At 31.7% G+C, this 18,837-nt stretch overlaps 1 protein-coding gene across 1 annotated transcript; it reads left to right on the forward strand.

Annotated features, from left to right (window-relative positions):
- The first annotated feature begins 647 nt into the window (after positions 1 to 647).
- LOC134684896 (uncharacterized) lies at positions 648 to 18,050 on the forward strand. Its single transcript, XM_063544213.1, has 15 exons — positions 648 to 663; positions 898 to 1,058; positions 1,387 to 1,503; positions 1,759 to 1,853; positions 3,816 to 3,949; positions 4,708 to 5,837; positions 6,375 to 6,469; positions 7,218 to 7,349; positions 8,066 to 8,251; positions 9,013 to 9,136; positions 10,393 to 10,519; positions 11,621 to 11,681; positions 13,761 to 13,828; positions 14,386 to 14,492; positions 17,632 to 18,050. The coding sequence occupies exons 1-15, from the start codon at positions 648 to 650 to the stop codon at positions 18,037 to 18,039; spliced, it is 2,961 nt and encodes a 986-aa protein (XP_063400283.1). The 3' UTR covers positions 18,040 to 18,050.
- Positions 18,051 to 18,837: the final 787 nt, after the last annotated feature.

Genomic DNA, 18,837 nt, shown 5'->3' on the forward strand with positions numbered 1-18,837 from the left:
TCTGTGCATTATTTGTTGATGCCCATAGTTGTCTCATTTTGATCTGAGTCACAAACAAGTTTTCTCAAACACTGATTTGAACTGAATTGGATTGATGATTAAAAGTTTCAATATGCATCTATAGTGTACCATACCAGTTCATTTTTTTTTTAAATTGTTGAAAATATAGGGGTTGTGTATTTCAATGATGGCTTATATCAAAATTCTTGAACATGTCCTGGATATATTAATATTTTAGTGTTGGCTTAAGAAAAAAAAATCTGTGTTACTATTAACATAGAGTATATGATTTTAATATGTGTTGCTTGTCAATTTATGCCAGAAAAGATAAGGAAAGATAATAGCAATTTCACAGGCAGTTGTATAAAATAACAACAAATAACTATAGATCTTAATATTTATGTAGACCTTGGTAGAAAGTGGACAGGAAAAAGACAAACTAATCCAAAGATTACAGCAGGTACATGCAGCTTCACGTGGAACTATAATGGATGATAACAGGCTTAGAGATGAAGCCGATGAACTAAGGAATCAGTTAGCTAAGAATAAAGGTATTCACAATATAGTTTTAGTCTTAGTGGGGTTTTTAAAAGAAAAACTAAATTAAAAATATCCTATTATAGGACTTTCATAACTGCCTATAAGGTATGGATTTTCCTCATTGTTGAAGGTTGAACAGGTCGAACTTATAATTTTTTTGATCTTCATCATTTTGATTGCTGTCTCATTGTTATATATATATATATATAATCATATCACATTTTAAAGTTAGATTTATTTTATGGAGATCATTGATAATTTTTACCATAAAAATGAAATAGAATGTTTAACAGTTGAAAGACTTGCCATTAAATGTTATCATTGAAAAAAACTTAATCAAATACTATCATTTCACAGATGAAATTAGCGAATTAAAGCTTCAGTTAGACAGAGATGGATCAAGGAGTCCCAAAGCAGGATTTCATGTAGCCTTAGAGGAACTGAAACTTCAATTGGCAGTTAAAACAGAGGCTCTTAAAGCTGCTAAACAAACAGAAGAAGACTTCAGGGAACAAATTGTAAGTTGGAGTGAAAAACTTTGTTAAACCTATGTGAAGTTTTAATTTTTGACAGATGGGGCATTTAGTGTTACCATATTGTCTGTTGTATGTATGTCAGGACGTCCCAAAATAAGTTTGTGTTCACTTAAGTTTGTCTTTACCAAATGTTAGGAAATTATACACAATGCTAATTCCCATAAATTTTATAAAACACAGTTCAAATTTGGATGGAGTCACTTTTACAGTTCTCAAGTCACAAATGTATGTCTTTATAACAGTATCAAGATCACTTTTAATTTTATTAGCAAAAAGTATGTTATCTTTCATTTTGTTTCTAATTTTATAGAATTCTTTACGAAAGCAACTTGAATCGGCTCACCAGAGTATGAAAGAAGTACACACAACAGAAAAACAAGTGTACTACATGAGAGACAACTCTGATGGAAATGGACATTCTGACCAGGTTAGAATTATCTCCCTTGGAATATGTATTTATTTATTCACTGAATAGATCTTTATAATAAACATTTATGTATTAAGTTTAAATTTGGTAGAAGATTAAAGAAATTATCCAGGATGTCAAAATATTCAATGTGTTTTTTATATAAAAAAATAATGAAATTCTTAATCAACTTTCCTTGAAATATTAAGTATGGTTGAACTAAATTATAAAAAAAAAATAGGTTGTTCAAGGATGATATGTGTTTTCTTTTCACAGTACCAGGACTTCATACAAAGAGAATTGAATGAGTTGCAAAGGATTCAGGAAGCTGAGAAACAAATTCTGTTGGATCTAAAGGAAAAATCTATGTTGTGAGTACTTAATTATGTTTATTGCTTTCAGACCCCTCTATAATGTAATTGTTACATATAGAGCCCATGTAAGTCGAACAGGATATTCTTTTTGAAGGAGACAATTTTGAATTCCATATTCCCAAGACACACAACTGATAAAAAAACTGATTTTATTCCTAAAAGTTTATTAACTTTCAAATAGAAAATAATATGTTTTTGACAATATTTAATATTATAATTCTTAATTCTCAATGCCAATAAAAAAGTAAAACAAGATTAAGTTACTGTTTGTCTAAAGGAACAAATATTCCACACACACAGACCTGCCAACTTTTGAAAATCTCTATGGGGGATTTAGCGCGCGACAAGATTTTTAAGGGTTACAATTTTAGCAACTTTTTTGTGAGCATTGTTTTTTACTCCTAAAACAGTCTAAGTTCTCTACTTTTCTCTGTTGGTATACTAATGATGAGCTTATAGGCCTTGATTTCTTTTATTTGCATGATTCTTGTACTATTAAATTATAAAATTGACAAAATAACTGAAGAATAGAGAAAATGGCATTAAAAATAAAGGATTCAAAGTAGAGACCCCCCCCCCCCTTTTCCCCCTCCACAGACCTTTTCATCTATGAACCTTGACTAAAAACACCTAAAACTGCATGTCCTAATGAAAGAAGGATGCAGACAGATTTTGATTTAGTCTTACTCATGGTCTTATCAGTATCAATGAGAAAATGGATAAAATTTGAGTTATCTTTCTTTGTATTCAGAGGTGCTCTTACCGGCGGAGGCTTATACAGTAACACAGTAAGCGTCGATTTTAAATCAACAGACACACGATGTCTGGTTTCAAAAATTAAACAGATTTCAAGATAAACGATGTTTTCTTGAGAGTTCATTAGAGTTCTCATCTTTCAATTAATTATGATTTTGCTGTGGAACTTACGGCAAATGTTTCAAATTGTGCTTGTATGATGTCGAATTGATTATTAAAAATTGAAAGGCTGTTTGACCAAATTTGTGTATACAAATTAATTTTGAGGACTGTTACGACCCATTAACTAATCTGATTACATACATCCACTAATTATGACACCTGTTGTGACTGTTGATTAGCGTATGGTCATTAACTTGTCATAATATGTCCTCAGGTAAAATGATTGATATTTTTAAATTGATCAGAAAAATCGGTAAACAATAAATTTTTTGGGTATATTTGTTGAAAATCAGGATTTTGACTAATTTTACCACCCCGATATCGGGATTCGGGTTGAGGGGTAAAAATCGGGATGATACCGCGAAAATCAGGATAGTTGGCAGGTCTGCACACAGTACATTTAAAGGGGATTAATTATGTTGATATTTAATGGAATATTTTCATTTATATCATAATTTGAATTAAAATATAAAATATTTTATTAAAAATGAATTCAGCTTTGTAGTAGTCAATTCACTAGTGTGAGAAATTAATTAACTGGTTTAATTAAATTTTACAATCAAAATAAAAAATGTATCACAATAATTTAACTGTTATAGAGGGGGTAGACCTGACAAACTTAAAGGGAAAGATAATTTGTCTATTTAGGAAAATAAATTATTATACTAAAATAGTTTTTAAATGCATCAATACAGGAAAATTATTCATTAAAAAGAATCAAATATTAAAACTTATGTAGATTTTAAAAGCAGCAATTTTATATTCTATAGTGAATAATTCTTATTACCCTTCTGAAACCCCTAATGATTTATAAATGAGGGGGAAATCTAAATATGCTATTAAGCCAAATATGTGGTGAACTGTCCATTGGTCAATAGATTTATTCCAATTTTTCTAATGCATGTCCACCTGATTGTGTCTGAGGTTATGGATAAAATCTTGAAAACTAGGAAATAAATATTTTGATAATCCAAACATTTCTTATTGACAAATGTTTTCAACAGCTGGTATACATTTTTAGAGAAATGTATTATTTTTCAGTGAGAAATCACACAATCTAGTGGCTGAATTAGCTGCAATACAGACACTGAAAAGAGAATTAGAAGCTGGAATTCAGAGGAATAATAAACTACAGCAGCAATTGGAACAACAGAAATCCAGGTCACCCAGGAAAGGTAACTCTTCCCTTCTCATACATTTCTGGATTGTAAAATATGTGGTTTTGAGATATTTTCATTGACAGATATACAGTTATACAGATATTTTTTTTTTGTTATTGTCGAGTTGATTTATTATATTGAGGACTGAAATTGATTTGTATTAGATGCTGGTTAAAAAAGTGGAAGAAACAGGATGTCACTGTTGATATGGTTACTGTTCATATTAGTGATATTACTATATATCTTTGATTGCTATTATATTCTTCTATGCAATTTTTATGCCTCACCTACGATATGAGAGGGGCATTATTTTTTCTGGTCTGTGCGTCCGTCTGTTTGTCCATACGTGCGTCATTATGTTCGTCTGTGCATCCTTCCGTGCGTCCATCTGTCCTGCTTCAGGTTTAAGTTTTTGGTCAAGGTAGTTTTTGATGAAGTAGAAGTCCAATCAACTTGAAACTTAGTACACATGTTCCCTATGATATGATCTTTCTAATTTTAATGCCAAATTAATTTTTTACCCAATTTCATGGTACATTGAACATGAAAATGATAGTAGAGTGGGGCATCCGTGTACTTTGGACACCTTCTTGTTATGCATACTTCAGTAGAACATAATTGTTTGATTTTTTCAAGGGAAACAGAAGACCTAATTATGTTTATGCTTCCTTGAAATTTTAAATGAATACTTAAGGGGAACAGATTTTTTTGATTTTTTTTTAAATTTACAATATGTGAATATGGGAACAGTAGAACTTTTTTAATGATTTCAGGATCCAAGGATAGTTCACAGATTGACCATTTTGACATGGAAAGAAGATTCAGTGACCAGTCCAGTGATACTGCTAATACTTCTGACTCCAGACGGTCAAGTGACACCACTCCACGTAATCAAGATATTGAAGTTCCACAACATTCCTACTCTTGGCCATTGGTCCAAAATAAAAAGCCACAGCTTCTGAAAACCTGGTCGCCATCATCAACAGATTCTGATATTCCTTTGAATCATCAGAGCTTGTCAGAAAAGTCTGCACCTATGTTGAGAAAGTTTATTCGTCAAATGAAAAATCAGTTTGACAAAGCTGGGAAAGAAAATGATGAATTACGCCGTAAAGTAGATGGTTTTGATAGTCGAGAGATTCCAGGTAGAAATGATAGTGATGTAAGTAGTTTACCCATAATGCATTTGGAAATAGAAAGACTGACACAGGAATTAAGTGTGAAAAATGAAGAAATCAGGAAACTCAAATCGAGCATAGGCTTTGCTGTTGATAGTATGGACTTGAATGATGTACCAAATTTAACATTAACAGACTTGCAAAATGAAAACTTGAAATTGAAAGTACAACTTGGTAATCTTGAAGAATTGAATATGCTTCTTAAAAAGCAGATTGCTTTAAATTCACAAAGTGCTAGTCCAGATATTCTCAAAAGTCTTTTGATGGAAGCTAGATGCAGATTGCAAGCCCTAGAGGGCAAACTAGAAGCTACTGAGGGCACTGTTAGACTAGCTAGAGGCAGATTGCAAGCCCTAAAGGGCACACTAGAAGCTACTGAGGGCACTGTTAGACTTCAGACCAAAAAGATGAAATATTATCGTAACTTATTAGAAGAAAATGGACTAGTATTTAAGAGTCCTCTAGGAATTCGCTCAAACAGTGAATCAAACATTGTCATGGCTCTTGGAGGTAGAAACTTGTGTAAGAATAATCGGACTCTTTCTTACGATAACATTCCTGAATTACTGGTGGACTCACAGACAGAATCTTCAGAGTCTGATTTCTCAGAAAATTACAAAAGTTACAGAAATACAAATAATGTTTCTGAGTTGAAGGACCAGGTCAGACAATTGAAGATAGCCATGGATAAATATAAAGCTGTAATAAAATCAAATATGTCACAGGTACAACTATTTATTAAGTCATTGTATTTAAAAAAAAAAGGATATGTCAATGGCACTGTGCCAAGGTTTTTTCAATTTCTAGTTGTATATGTTTAAAAGATTTAGGTTTCTAGAAAAAAAATTGATTCAGATAAAAATTTAAAAGAGTAATATGCCTTGAACAGGGTTACTTTTTTATTTAGGTTTTGGTAAAAATGGCTTCATAAATACTTTAGAACCTTACATAAATTGTAAAGAAAACAGGATTCTGAAGACACTTTTGAGTGGTTGCGAGACAAAGTGGTAAACGGTTAAAACAGCAATGTCAAGATATTTGTAGCTGTAAATTTTCAACATTGTTTTTAGTATCTTTATTATCATTGTGCATAATTACCTGTTTGCTTGCAAGAGGAACAAAAATGTTTTGATTATATTTTCAGTCTTAATACTTTTAAAGTATGAGAATGATGCATTGAATTAAATATTCAAACTAAAAGACATTGTTAATAAAAGGTCTTCACCAACAATTATCCGTATGCCATTTTATATACTTTGCAGGCCAAGGCCCAGAAATTAGAGGAAACAGGTGGTTTTGTAGCTAAACATACATGTCTAAAGGAAAGGATAAGAAAATGGGAAAGAAAGTGCCATGAGTGAGTATTTTAATTACTGTATTAGACTGAATTACTCTCTGCTTACAAAAAAAGCATCCCTTTAAAAAATTTCAATCAACAATAACGAAAGCTTAAGAAATAAACATGACAGATAATAATTGAGGGCAGTATAGGAATGAAGATATTTAATGTATTTGTAAGAGATATGGCCTGCTTTCATGCAACTTTTTGAATACTATTATCTAGTATCTTAGAACTATGCATTACCTTCATTCTTGTTGACACACTTTGCAGAATCCACCAATTGTTTTTTATCAATTTGTATTTATCCTATATATGAATGAAATTTTTACTACATAACATAAAGCAAAAAACAACTAATCAATTATAAATGGGAAAAATGACAAAAATCAGAAAGGAAACAACTAAGAAAATTAAGTTGTTTAGAATAGAAAAAAGAGAATGAAAATGGGAAATGTATCATAAAGACAAAAACCTAACCACAAAGTAGAAAACAGCCCAAGGCCACCAATTGGTCTTCAACGCAGCTAGAAAATCCCCCATATGGAGAGCAGCTGAACAATACGGGATACTAGTTCAGGGAAATGGAAGCAAACAAAACATAAAAATGAACCTGAATTAGAAAAAAAACATAGAAGACTAACAGCAACTAGAAGTTTATTATATGTTTAAAAAATTATAGTACAGCATGTTTGTTATAATGGTATAAATGGATACAGTAACAAGTTTTGTATCTTTTTGATAACGTTTTAATTTATTATTACAGAATTGAGTGTTATTACAATGAGGCCGCTGCTAGAATAAAGAAAAGTGCTGATGTTATTGTTAATAGAATGTTGATAGAACTAGAATCTGGAGGAAATGTCCGCTTTGAAGAGGGTTCTCCTACAGATATCTGGTAAGAGAGAAATGAAACAATTTAGAATTTTAAGATACTTAAGTTGCTTAACTTTTTGTAAAATTTTCTCAAAGATAAATGCAGTATATGTTATGTGTAATGCATTCACAAAGATTTCATAGGTATTTGACCTCAAGGTTCATCGAACAAAACCTGTTTCATTGGCATTTTCTCAATTTTAATTGTTGTATCATCTTACAGCTGCCAAACAAAAAGTAGATTTCTGTTTTCATGAAATACTTCTTTGTTTCAAGTTTTCCCATACTATATGTAAACTTCTCTAGAATAATATTGAATATGCTACAGTAAATAATTTACTATTTTATAGAAATATACATTGTAGAATCCAGGTCACTAGGGAACCAGATGGAACTGTATATAAATTTAAAGTTGATTTTTAATGTTACAATTTTTTTCTATCTAGAATTTATGTTTGTCTTACTGATAATCCTGATATCTCTTTGTCTTACTGATAATCCTGATATCTCTTTGTCTTACTGATAATCCTGATATCTCTTTGTCTTACTGATAATCCTGATATCTCTTACTGATAATCCTGATATCTCTTACGATAATCCTGATATCTCTTACTGATAATCCTGATATCTCTTACTGATAATCCTGATATCTCTTACGATAATCCTGATATCTCTTACCAGGTTTGTCTTACGATAATCCTGATATCTCTTACTGATAATCCTGATATCTCTTACCAGGTTTTCATCATGTCCTGATTTGGTGCTGTCCAGATTTTGTGCTAGTGATTATAAGGATCACAATGTATCGGGAATCAAAATCCACAGGATAATAAGGATACACAACAGGATGTTACAGACACGGTTTGACGATATCTTGTCTTCCATTGTGGATGATCCTGATGGAGAATACTATCCATGTAACAGGTAGGTATATATGAAATAATATTACTTGTAGGAAAAGGTTTCTAATGTTTTGTTGTGGTTTCATATTTATGTACAAGACAGTACACAATGGTATATCATCCACATAAATTGAATGTGATCAGTATTATAGAAGTTTAGAAAGGAATAATTATTCCACATAAAAAAGAAGTGATATATGTCATTCTGTTCTTTGTTCATCTTATGCGTCAAACCAGGCTTAAATTTATTTTGGCCTTATTGATTTTATTGAGTTAAAATTGGGTTGTTATACTTCAAGAGAACTGGCTACAAAAAAGCATATGATATATAGATATAGGAAGATGTGGTGTGAGTGCCAATGAGACAACTCTCCATCCAAATAACAATTTAAAAATTAAACCATTATAGGTTAAAGTACGGCCTTCAACACGGAGCCTTGGCTCACACCGAACAACAAGCTATAAAGGGCCCCAAAATTACTAGTGTAAAACCATTCAAACGGGAAAACCAACGGTCTAATCTATATAAACAAAACGAGATACTCATATCAACAAGTCTAAATTTAAAACAACGTTCAAACCTATGATTACGTTAGATAAAAACAGCAATTTTTATATGTGGCATGTAAAAACAAATTACGTTGTAGAGGTGTCTAAATACTCATATATATATGTTCTCGTATATTAAAGCATGGAAAATACATTTTATTATATTTTTAAAAGTCATCTATATTTAATTTAATAATACATGCTACCATAGCTAGATTTATTTTATTATTTCAGAAATACAGGCTACAGAAAGTTGTTAGAATATTTATTTTGGATGCAGGACCCACAGTTATCTAATGGTGCTAATGAACCAGGACATTTGTTAGAGGAAGGTTTCCTAGAGGCTCAAACATATAGTGTAAGTTAAATTTCTATGATTTATACTTTTTTAGTAGTGTTGTCAATGGTTAACTGGTTAACCGTTTGAACGACTGAATACCAAAAACGCTACTCGGTTAACCAGACTTTTTTTTCAATTTTGATAGATTTGATATAAATTTGTAATGAAATCATTAAATAGTTATGTTGTCTATAAAAATTGTTGATGTGGTTATTAATTTGACAGCTCAATTATCCAGTAAATTGATTGCTATTATCAATAAAAAAAAATATAAAATTAATTAGAACCCTTGTCTCTCAGCTCAGGGCAAGATCTTAAGGAAACATAATTAGTATATATGTTTTGTTAACAGCAACTATAAATCAGTTATACGATTAAGTTTTCCCATTTACTTTATTATTTCATTTTTGTTCTTATATTGTGTAGACCTACATTTTAATGTGCAATTTCCGTCGTGCAAATACTGGCTTTGTCATACTTTAAACGATATGCTAACTCAAAAATGGTGAATTGCAAACCTATGTGAATGTAATCAGTGTATACTTGATAGTAGGAGTAACAAGCTTTGACTTAATCATTTTAAATTGAAAAACTCCACATTATTTTCAGAGACAACAAGAGAAAATGAAAGAAACATATCAGTTTCAGACATATTAAATTCTACGAGATCAAAAAGTTTTTCTTTATTTTTCAATCTTAAATTAGTACAAACACTATAGTTGATATGGTGTATTTGATTATTAAAAGTCAAACCTCGCCAGGAATCTTCATAAACAAGCATTATAATACCAAAGGACACTGAACTTCAATTAAGCTTATTATAAAAATGTAAATGTATGTCTCTGATGGAAGATTGTCACATTAACACTCATACCACATTTTCTATATATATATATATATATATATATATGTGTAGGGTACTAAAGATAAGGCCTTCAAACATCAACATAAACTACCAGTTGACCGGTTAATCGGTTGAACGATTATCCGAGTAACCGGTTAGGCAAAAGTGTACGATTTGACAACACTATTTTTTAGTGTTAATTTTTTATTGCCCCCTCTATTCCAGGGGGCCAAATTTGTGGATCTTTATGTATTTACAAATGCAGGTTTTTATTTTTGTGAAATTTATCGCATTGCAATAAAAAAAACATCTCAAAGACCTCAAGTTACAGTGATACTTCTATAGCACAAGGCCAAAACAGAAAATACTTGAATTAGGCAAGTTATATGTCATTAATTTTTGTTGGCTTAATTTTCTTTCTTTCTTTTAGGATTTGAGAAGAGATGGTGCTGTTTCTCTTAGTAATAGTTTGAGTTTAGCAGATAGACATCGGATAGAACATTTAACCAAAAATGGCAAGAATTCAGATTATAGTGATTCATGTTCATTTAGATATGGTAAGTTAATACTCAAACATCATAATCTTATTGAATGTTTATCTTCATTCATCTTCTGAAATGTGCAATATATTTGGTGATTTTTTGTAATTTACACATTTGATTTTATTTTAAGTTTTTCAGTGTCAACATTATTTGATTTTATCTAAATTCTGTTCATTTTTGTCGAGCCTGCAACTTTTGTTTCAGAAAGCTTGACATAGGGATAGTGATCCGGCGGCGGCGGTGTTAGCTCACTTCTTAAAAGCTTTATATTTTAGAAGGTAGAAGACCTGGATGCTTCATACTTTGTATATAGATGCCTCATGTTACGAACTTTCCGTCAGTCACATGTCCAATGTCCTTGACCTTATTTTCATGGTTCAGTGACTACTTTTTTTTTGTAATGTTAAATTCTCTCATTTTCATGGTTCAGTGGTTATAGTTAAGTTTTGTGTTTTGGTCTGTTTTTCTTATACAATATGCAATAGGTCTACTATAGTTGGTGTATGGAATGATTGTAAGGTGTAAATGTCTAGCTGACAGGTGTCATCTGACCTTGACCTCATTTTCATGGTTCAGTGGTCAAAGTTAATTTTTTTAGTTTTGGTCTATTTTTCTAATACTTTATGCATTAGGTCAACTATATTTGGTGTATGGAAATATTTTATGATCTATATGTCGGTTACGCAGGTTTTATTTGACCTTGACCTCATTTTCACGGTCCATTGCTAAGTTTTAAGTGTGTGTGTTTTGGTCTGTTTTTCTTTATTTATAAGCAATAAATCAACTATATTTGTTGTATTGAAGAATTGTTAGCTGTACATGTCTGCCTGGCATGGTTCATCTGACCTTGACCTCATTTTCATGGTTCATTGATCAATGTTTCATTTTCTTGGTTAATGTTAAGTTTATGTGACAGTTGTAATAAAGCTTTATATTTAGGTCTATCAAGATAGTATCAAGGATTAGTAAAGAAGGCGAGACATTTCAGTGTGTGCACTCTTGTCTTGATAATTGCAAGATAAAAAAAATCCCAGGAATATGACATGAAAAATAACTATTGAAAATAGTAAAAACATAGATGAACAGAAAATAAAATCTGTCTTTAAATATTTTCAGGTCAGTTGGTTATTTCTAAAGTTTATCTTGGTAAAAGTGTCAAAGCTTTAGACGATAGACAGTAAGTGAACTTTAAAAGATTAAAGTTAAATAAAATGCATGTAGTGAAATATATTTTCAGATTTTTTTGCTTTGTCATTGAATTATTCATTCGAATGTTTCAAGCGCAAACATGACCAGAATATCGTAGATTGCAATGCAATCCAAAAAAGATTGCAAACCAATCATCGTCTTAGGTGAACGAAAATGATAACTCCCGAAATACCCCGAACGCTCAGAGATTTGTCAACAAAATAATACACGTTACGGAGATACGACAATAACAAAATCTCGCGACGATGTCCATATACGATTGGGAATTTTAGAGCTGAAAATTGGGAAAAAAAGAGCATATTTCTCTTTGGGAAGGGGGCCAAAATTCGGCCCCAAAATGAGGGTTGGAAAATCACTGATTTAAATTATTTATGTCACTACATTCTTTAAAATCATTTTTTTAAATCGTTCAAATTTTACTACCATACAAGTAATCTAATTAGTTATCAAAGGTACCAGGATTATAATTTAGTACGCCAGACGCGCGTTTCGTCTACACAAGACTCATCTGTGACGCTCATATCAAAATAGTACCAATACAAATACAAAGTTGAAGAGCATTGAGAGTCCAAAATTCCAAAAAGTTGTGCCAAATAAGCTAAGGTAATCTATGCCTGGGATAAGAAAATCCTTAGTTTTTCGAAAATTCAAAGTTTTGTAACAAGTTTGTTGTATTTTAGGCCGTACACATACAAATAATTAAAGTATTTACTATACCCCACGCAATGAGTTGCAGAGGGTAAAATGTTTTTGACCTGTCCGTCCCTCCGTCTGTCAGTTAGTCCGTCCATCCATCAGTCCTGTTTCTTGTCATCGCAACTCCTCTCCAACCACACAACAGAATTTCACGAAACCTTTTCAGATAGAAAGGACATACTATGTAGTTGTGCATATTGGCGGGAAATTGAGATTCAATTTTTTTTCTAGGAGTAATGCCCCTTTGAACTTATTTGCTTTAATGTACTACTGCAACAGTTTGTCATCGCAACTCCTCTCAAACCACACAACAGAATTTCACGAAACCTTTTCAGATAATAAGGACATACTATGTAGTTGTGCATATCAACCGGAAATTGCGATTCAATTTTTTTTCTAGGAGTTAAGCCCCTTTTAACTTATTTGCTTTAATGTACTACTGCAACAGTTTGTCATCGCAACTCCTCTCCAACCACACAACAGAATTTCATGAAACCTTTTCAGATAATAAGGACATACTATGTAGTTGTGCATATCGACGGGAAATTGCGATTCAATTTTTTTCTAGGAGTTAAGCCCCTTTTAACTTATTTGCTTTAATGTACTACTGCAACAGTTTGTCATCGCAACTCCTCTCCAACCACACAACAGAATTTCATGAAACCTTTTCAGATAATAAGGACATACTATGTAGTTGTGCATATCGACGGGAAATTGCGATTCAATTTTTTTTCTAGGAGTTATGCCCCTTTGAACTTATTTGCTTCAATGTACTACTGAGTAGTTTGTCATCACAACTCCTCTCAAACCACACAACAGAATTTCACGAAACCTTTTCAGATAATAAGGACATACTATGTAGTTGTGCATATCGACAGGAAATTGCGATTTCAATTTTTTTTCTAGGAGTTGGCAGGAAATTAATTTTTCTTGTACAATTTTTTTTTCTTTCACTTATTTAATTTCTCCAATGACAATGTGGGGACGTGGGGTATGTGAGCGTGCTCACTAAGGTTCTTTAATTTTATAATTCTTTACAAATATTTAACCTGGTTAGATATTCATACAGATAATAATAATAAAAAAAATAGAAATGTTTTACTCAAACATTTAACAGAGAGAATTGAAAGCATTTAGGATAAAAATATAAAAGATTTCTACTAGCACACATTTGTGCTGTTAATTTATTGCATTTTGGAATTAGGAAAAGCTTTATAAAACTCAAACTATAATTATATTTAAGACTATGTCCAACATTCTTTACTCATTAAATTTGATGATAAAAATACTGTTTTTTATAACAATCAGTCAATGAATTTAGATGGTCACAAAACCTATTATTGTTTTTCAGAATAAGCAAAAGTTCATATCCCAAAATAGATGCTGTGTTCAAACCAAGGAAGATGTGTATTTCTAATGGTGAGTTTTATCGTGTTGTATAACAGCAACTATTACTGTTGTTAACAACACTTAGGAATATTGTTTTGATTTCTGATTAGTGACACACTTTATGTTTATCTCAAACTCCATGAAAAAGACTGGACAAAATCAGACATTTACAGATTTTCATACAGAACATATACTGTGCGTCTGTTATTTAGATTTTTAATCTGAATGACTTTTAAGGTGTCTAATACTAAAACATGAACTCAGTCATTCCTGCTTATATTATTCAGAGACTCTTTTTCCTTGGAACTCATACATTTTTAATTTCATTTAAAATTTAAAAGATTGGGAAAGTAAATGGCTTCTTTATGTCAGCCTTGTAAAATTGCTGAGAGCAAGCCAAATTCTTCGTTAACTAAATATTTCCGCTGTTTTCAAGGTGACAAGATCATCTTTTATCTGAAAATACCAAACAAACATTCATATTCAAAAGAAGGTTCATGATTCATCTCTGTTCCCAGGGAACTGCATTTTTTCATGATTGACAGATAATAGAAAGGAGTTACATTAATATATTTGTCCTATTTCAGAAGGTGATACTCTATGTGAATGTAGCGCCAGACAATGTGAGTGGTATTTATTTGACAGCAGACTTGTACTGCCAGAATATGTGGTAGAGTTTGAATATGTCACAAAGGTAAGAATAAAACTTTTGAACTTTTTGTTAAGGATGTATACTACTCTGTTTCAAAATAATAAGACTATTATAAATTGATAGTATATAAAGAAACTAAAAAAGCAGAAAAAAAGAAAGTGTCTGTTTGCTTGTTTTTGAGATATAAGCGAAAATTTGGCAGGATATATTTCTCTCTAGACTTTGCACAATTAAATTTAACATTGGCACCCTTTTCTTTTAAGAATTATGAAAAATAACATGAATTCTATAGGATTTTCAAATATGGCATTTTAGAATATATTTAATTTAATTGTGAAAAGAAAACTAGGGATTAATTGGGAAAATTTAATAATGACAGACAGTACATGGATAAAACCGGAGGATTCCGAAAAATTTGACAAAATTTCAAAAACAAGAGGAGCAAACATCCTGAATCTTGATGTGAACTCTCTTTTTGATCATTTATTGGGTACCAAAGTAAAAATTATATGAAAATATTTCACAGCACATAAGCTTGTACATGAGGTATTATTATTCTTTTATACTTTGTCAAGAAAGGCCTCTGGAATTGCTAATTTAATGACATTTCTTCAAAATTGTTATAATTGTGCAGTTGACAAGTTTATTAGCTCAACTGGCCCAAAGGGCCAAGTGAGCTTTTCTCATCACTTGGCGTCCGGCGTTAGCTTTTACAAAAATCTTCTCTGAAACTACTGGGCCAAATCAAACCAAAATTGGCCACAATCATCATTGGGGTATCTAGTTTAAAAATTGTGTGGTGTGAACCAGTCAACCAACCAAGATGGCTGCCACAGCTAAAAATAGAACATAGGGGTAAAATGCAGTGTTTGGCCTATAACTCAAAAAACAAAGCATTTAGAGCAAATCATTTAGCAAAGCATAGATTAACTTGTGTTAGCTGCATATAATTGTGAGCTTTGCTCACAGATTTGTTACGTTTTGTATAAATATTCAGTCAAAGAAATATATTAAATGTCACAAATTATGATATAATATACTATGACCTACTTTAGAAACGCAACACTAGATTATTTTTGTGGAATTTTTGAATGAATTTGTCACCATCAAAAGCCATGACTGCCTGTTACAGACTCCAAAATGATTGTCAGAAAGATCAACAAATTCTGTCTGACATGTTTAAGGTTCTGTTTTACACCTTCTGATTTTGCATTTGTTCAACCCGTTAATTGGTTTTGGCAATTATGCAGTTGGAACATGAGAGCTTCAAGGGTTGTCCTTCAGTCAATTCTTTGGCAATTTAGTTGATTGAAAGCATTTATGGTATGAATCTGTTTTCAATGGCACTCGGCAGTTTGATTAGCAGTTAATGTTGCGGCCATAAACATGTCTTGCAAATGACGTTGTGTATTCAAATTTTGTTGATGTTTCATTGTCCCAACACGTTGATCTGTTCATTAATGGCCAGCAACAAATCATATCTACTTGTATCGTTGTCGGAAGGACAGTAAAACGAGATTCTGAAGTCATAAAGTATGGTTGCAGCACGTTTATGTTTTCATGTTTGCAGTATTTTTAAGGGCTAATTCAGTTTTTAATTCTCAGTCTTGGCCAAATGGAGATGCAACATTTTTAAACTGAATTAAGTGAGGCAAAGGATTGAAAGAACTGTTTCACAAAGCGAAAAAAATTGAAACAATCTTTCATGGGTCCAAAATTTTGCTTAAGTAATTTGTGCGACTTAAAAAATTCGGTATGTCCAATAACCACAGATAAGTCAGATTTTGATTTTTTGTCCAGAATAGTAGTTGAATCAACTTAAATCATTGTTTTATGCAATGTACAATGTATATTCACTTTTACTACCAACTGATAGATTAAAACAATCTTTACCATTCAGTGATAACAAGCACTTTTATTTACATTTTATATTGTATGATGTATTTGAATGAGTAGTTATTGTTAGGGGCCATTAGAAATTTGAATTGAGATCAGTTTTGGAATAAGGAAAAGGGGGATGTGAATTTTTTTTAATTTAAATTCAACAGCATAGTGAATTGCTCAAAGACAAAACAAAAAATTTAAGTTCATTAGACCACATTCATTCTGTGTCAGAAACCTATGCTGTGTCAACTATTTAATCACAATCCAAATTTAGAGCTGAATCCAGCTTGAATGTTGTGTCCATACTTTCCCCAACCGTTCAGGGTTCAATCTCTGCGGTCGTATAAAGCTGTGCCCTGGAGCATCTGATTGAAATCTTTTACAAAAATCTTCTCCTCTAAAACTGGTGGTTCAAATTTAATCATACTCATCATTGAGGTATCTAGTTTGAAAAATATGTGTGGTGATCCTGCCAACCAACCAAGATGGCTGCTATGGCTTAAAATAAAACATAGTTGTAAAATGTAGATTTTGGCTTATAACTCAGAAACCAAAGCATTTAGAGCAATTCAGACATGGGGTTAAATAGTTTTGGAGGTCAAGATCAATTAACCCTGAAATTTTCAGATGAATCAGACAACTGGTTGTTGGGTTGCTGCCCCTGAATTTGAACTTTTTAAGGAAATTTTGCTGTTTTTGGTTATTATCTTTCATATTATTATAGATAGAGATAGACTATGAACAGCAATAATGTTCAGCAAAGTAAAATCCACAAATAAGTCAACATGACTAAAAAGTCAGTTGACCCCTTAAGAAGTTATTGCCCTTTATAGTCAATTTTTAATAATTTTGTTAAGTTTTGTTAATTTTAACAAAATATTTTCCTCTGTAACTAATAGGCCAAGTTCATTATAAATTGATATAATTGTAAGAAGCAAGAATGTTCAGTAAAATAAGATCTACAAACACATCACAATCACCAAAACACAATTTTGTCATGAATCTATCTGTGTACTTTGTTTAATATGCACATATACCAAGGTGAGCGACACAGGTTTATATAGATTAGACTGTTGATTTTCCCGTTTGAAAGGTTTTATACTAGTAATTTTGGGGCCCTTTATAGCTTGTTGTTCTGTGTGAGCCAAGGCTCTGTGTTGAAGGCCATACATTGGCCTATAATGATTTACTTTTTTTTTAATTGTTATTTGGATGGAGAGTTGTTTCATTATCACTCGCACAACATCCTCCTATATCTATTTAACTTTAAACGGTTAAACATTCTGTTATGTTTCAGTGGAGAGAGTTGGAGGCTGAATTAGAAGATCAGACAGCATTATATCAGAGAGCTAATGCTCTCAACAGCAGAAAGAAATTAGAAAATGACATTAAGGATCTTCGACAACAAGCAGAGTTAGCTGTTTTTGTAAAGGAAGATGCTGTCATTCAGCTTAAACATGTACAGGTTCAGATGAATGACAATCAAACAGAACTTGATGAAATGCAAGCCTCCATGAAGGATATAGAAAGGAAACTTGAGAATTATAAAGCTGATGTACTGAAATTACAAGAAGATTTGCCTGCTTCTGACAGAAGAAATGCTGAAGCTAAAAGAGATGAGCTATATATATTTACACTGTTTACAAGTTTGAGTTTTGGTGGGGTTATTTTAATGCTTAAATTTAAAACAATGCAAAATTTGTAGTTTCCGTTCTCTAACTTAAAGATGCCTTAACCAAATGTTATGAAACTTATACACAATGTTTTTTACGTACCACAAAATACAGATCAAGATGAATTTGGTGGCCTCACTTTAATAATTATCCAGTTACGGCCCTTGATCATTCCAAATGTACCCCACGTGTGCATACCAAATGTATCCTTAAGGATAATATTCTCCATCATGTATCTTAATTGTCTTGTAACAGAGGATTTTAATGGTCTGGTTCAGCATACAAAAATTTTAAAAGTTCTTATGAAAAACAAATCTGTCATGGCTGTTGAAAAAAAATGATGATTTTTTTTATCTAACAAATTGTAATATTGTCAAAGAAGGAAGTGGGGGGAAAATATGTGATTTAGAACAACCATTTTTGACACTAGGAAACATCTCTTTTGTGAACAAAAAGAGACTTTAAATGGTATTTATTTTGCTGCTTCTCTCAGAAGCATATATATAGGAGTATAGAGTAAGAGAACATACTGATAAAATTTGAGTTGGAATAATGGGACCAGAATAATCACCAGATTAGGGACTTGTGACTGTTATCTTGTAAGTCAGCTTCTTAAATTTACACTGTTTATTGGACTAGAACATGTAAGCAAATATCTCCTTGCCATGTTAATATATAGGCTTATATGTTAGAACACTTGCTGGTGGATGTAAAAGATTGATCAATAGACTGGTACCAGTGGTTAAAGTATAATAACCTCACTCAAGTAATTATATGTCTCATTTATGGGCATTATGTTTTTCTGTCTGTCTGTCCCACAAGTTAAATTT

The sequence above is a fragment of the Mytilus trossulus genome, chromosome 9 (genome assembly GCF_036588685.1).
Source record: "Mytilus trossulus isolate FHL-02 chromosome 9, PNRI_Mtr1.1.1.hap1, whole genome shotgun sequence".
In the NCBI taxonomy this organism is placed as follows: domain Eukaryota; kingdom Metazoa; phylum Mollusca; class Bivalvia; order Mytilida; family Mytilidae; genus Mytilus; species Mytilus trossulus.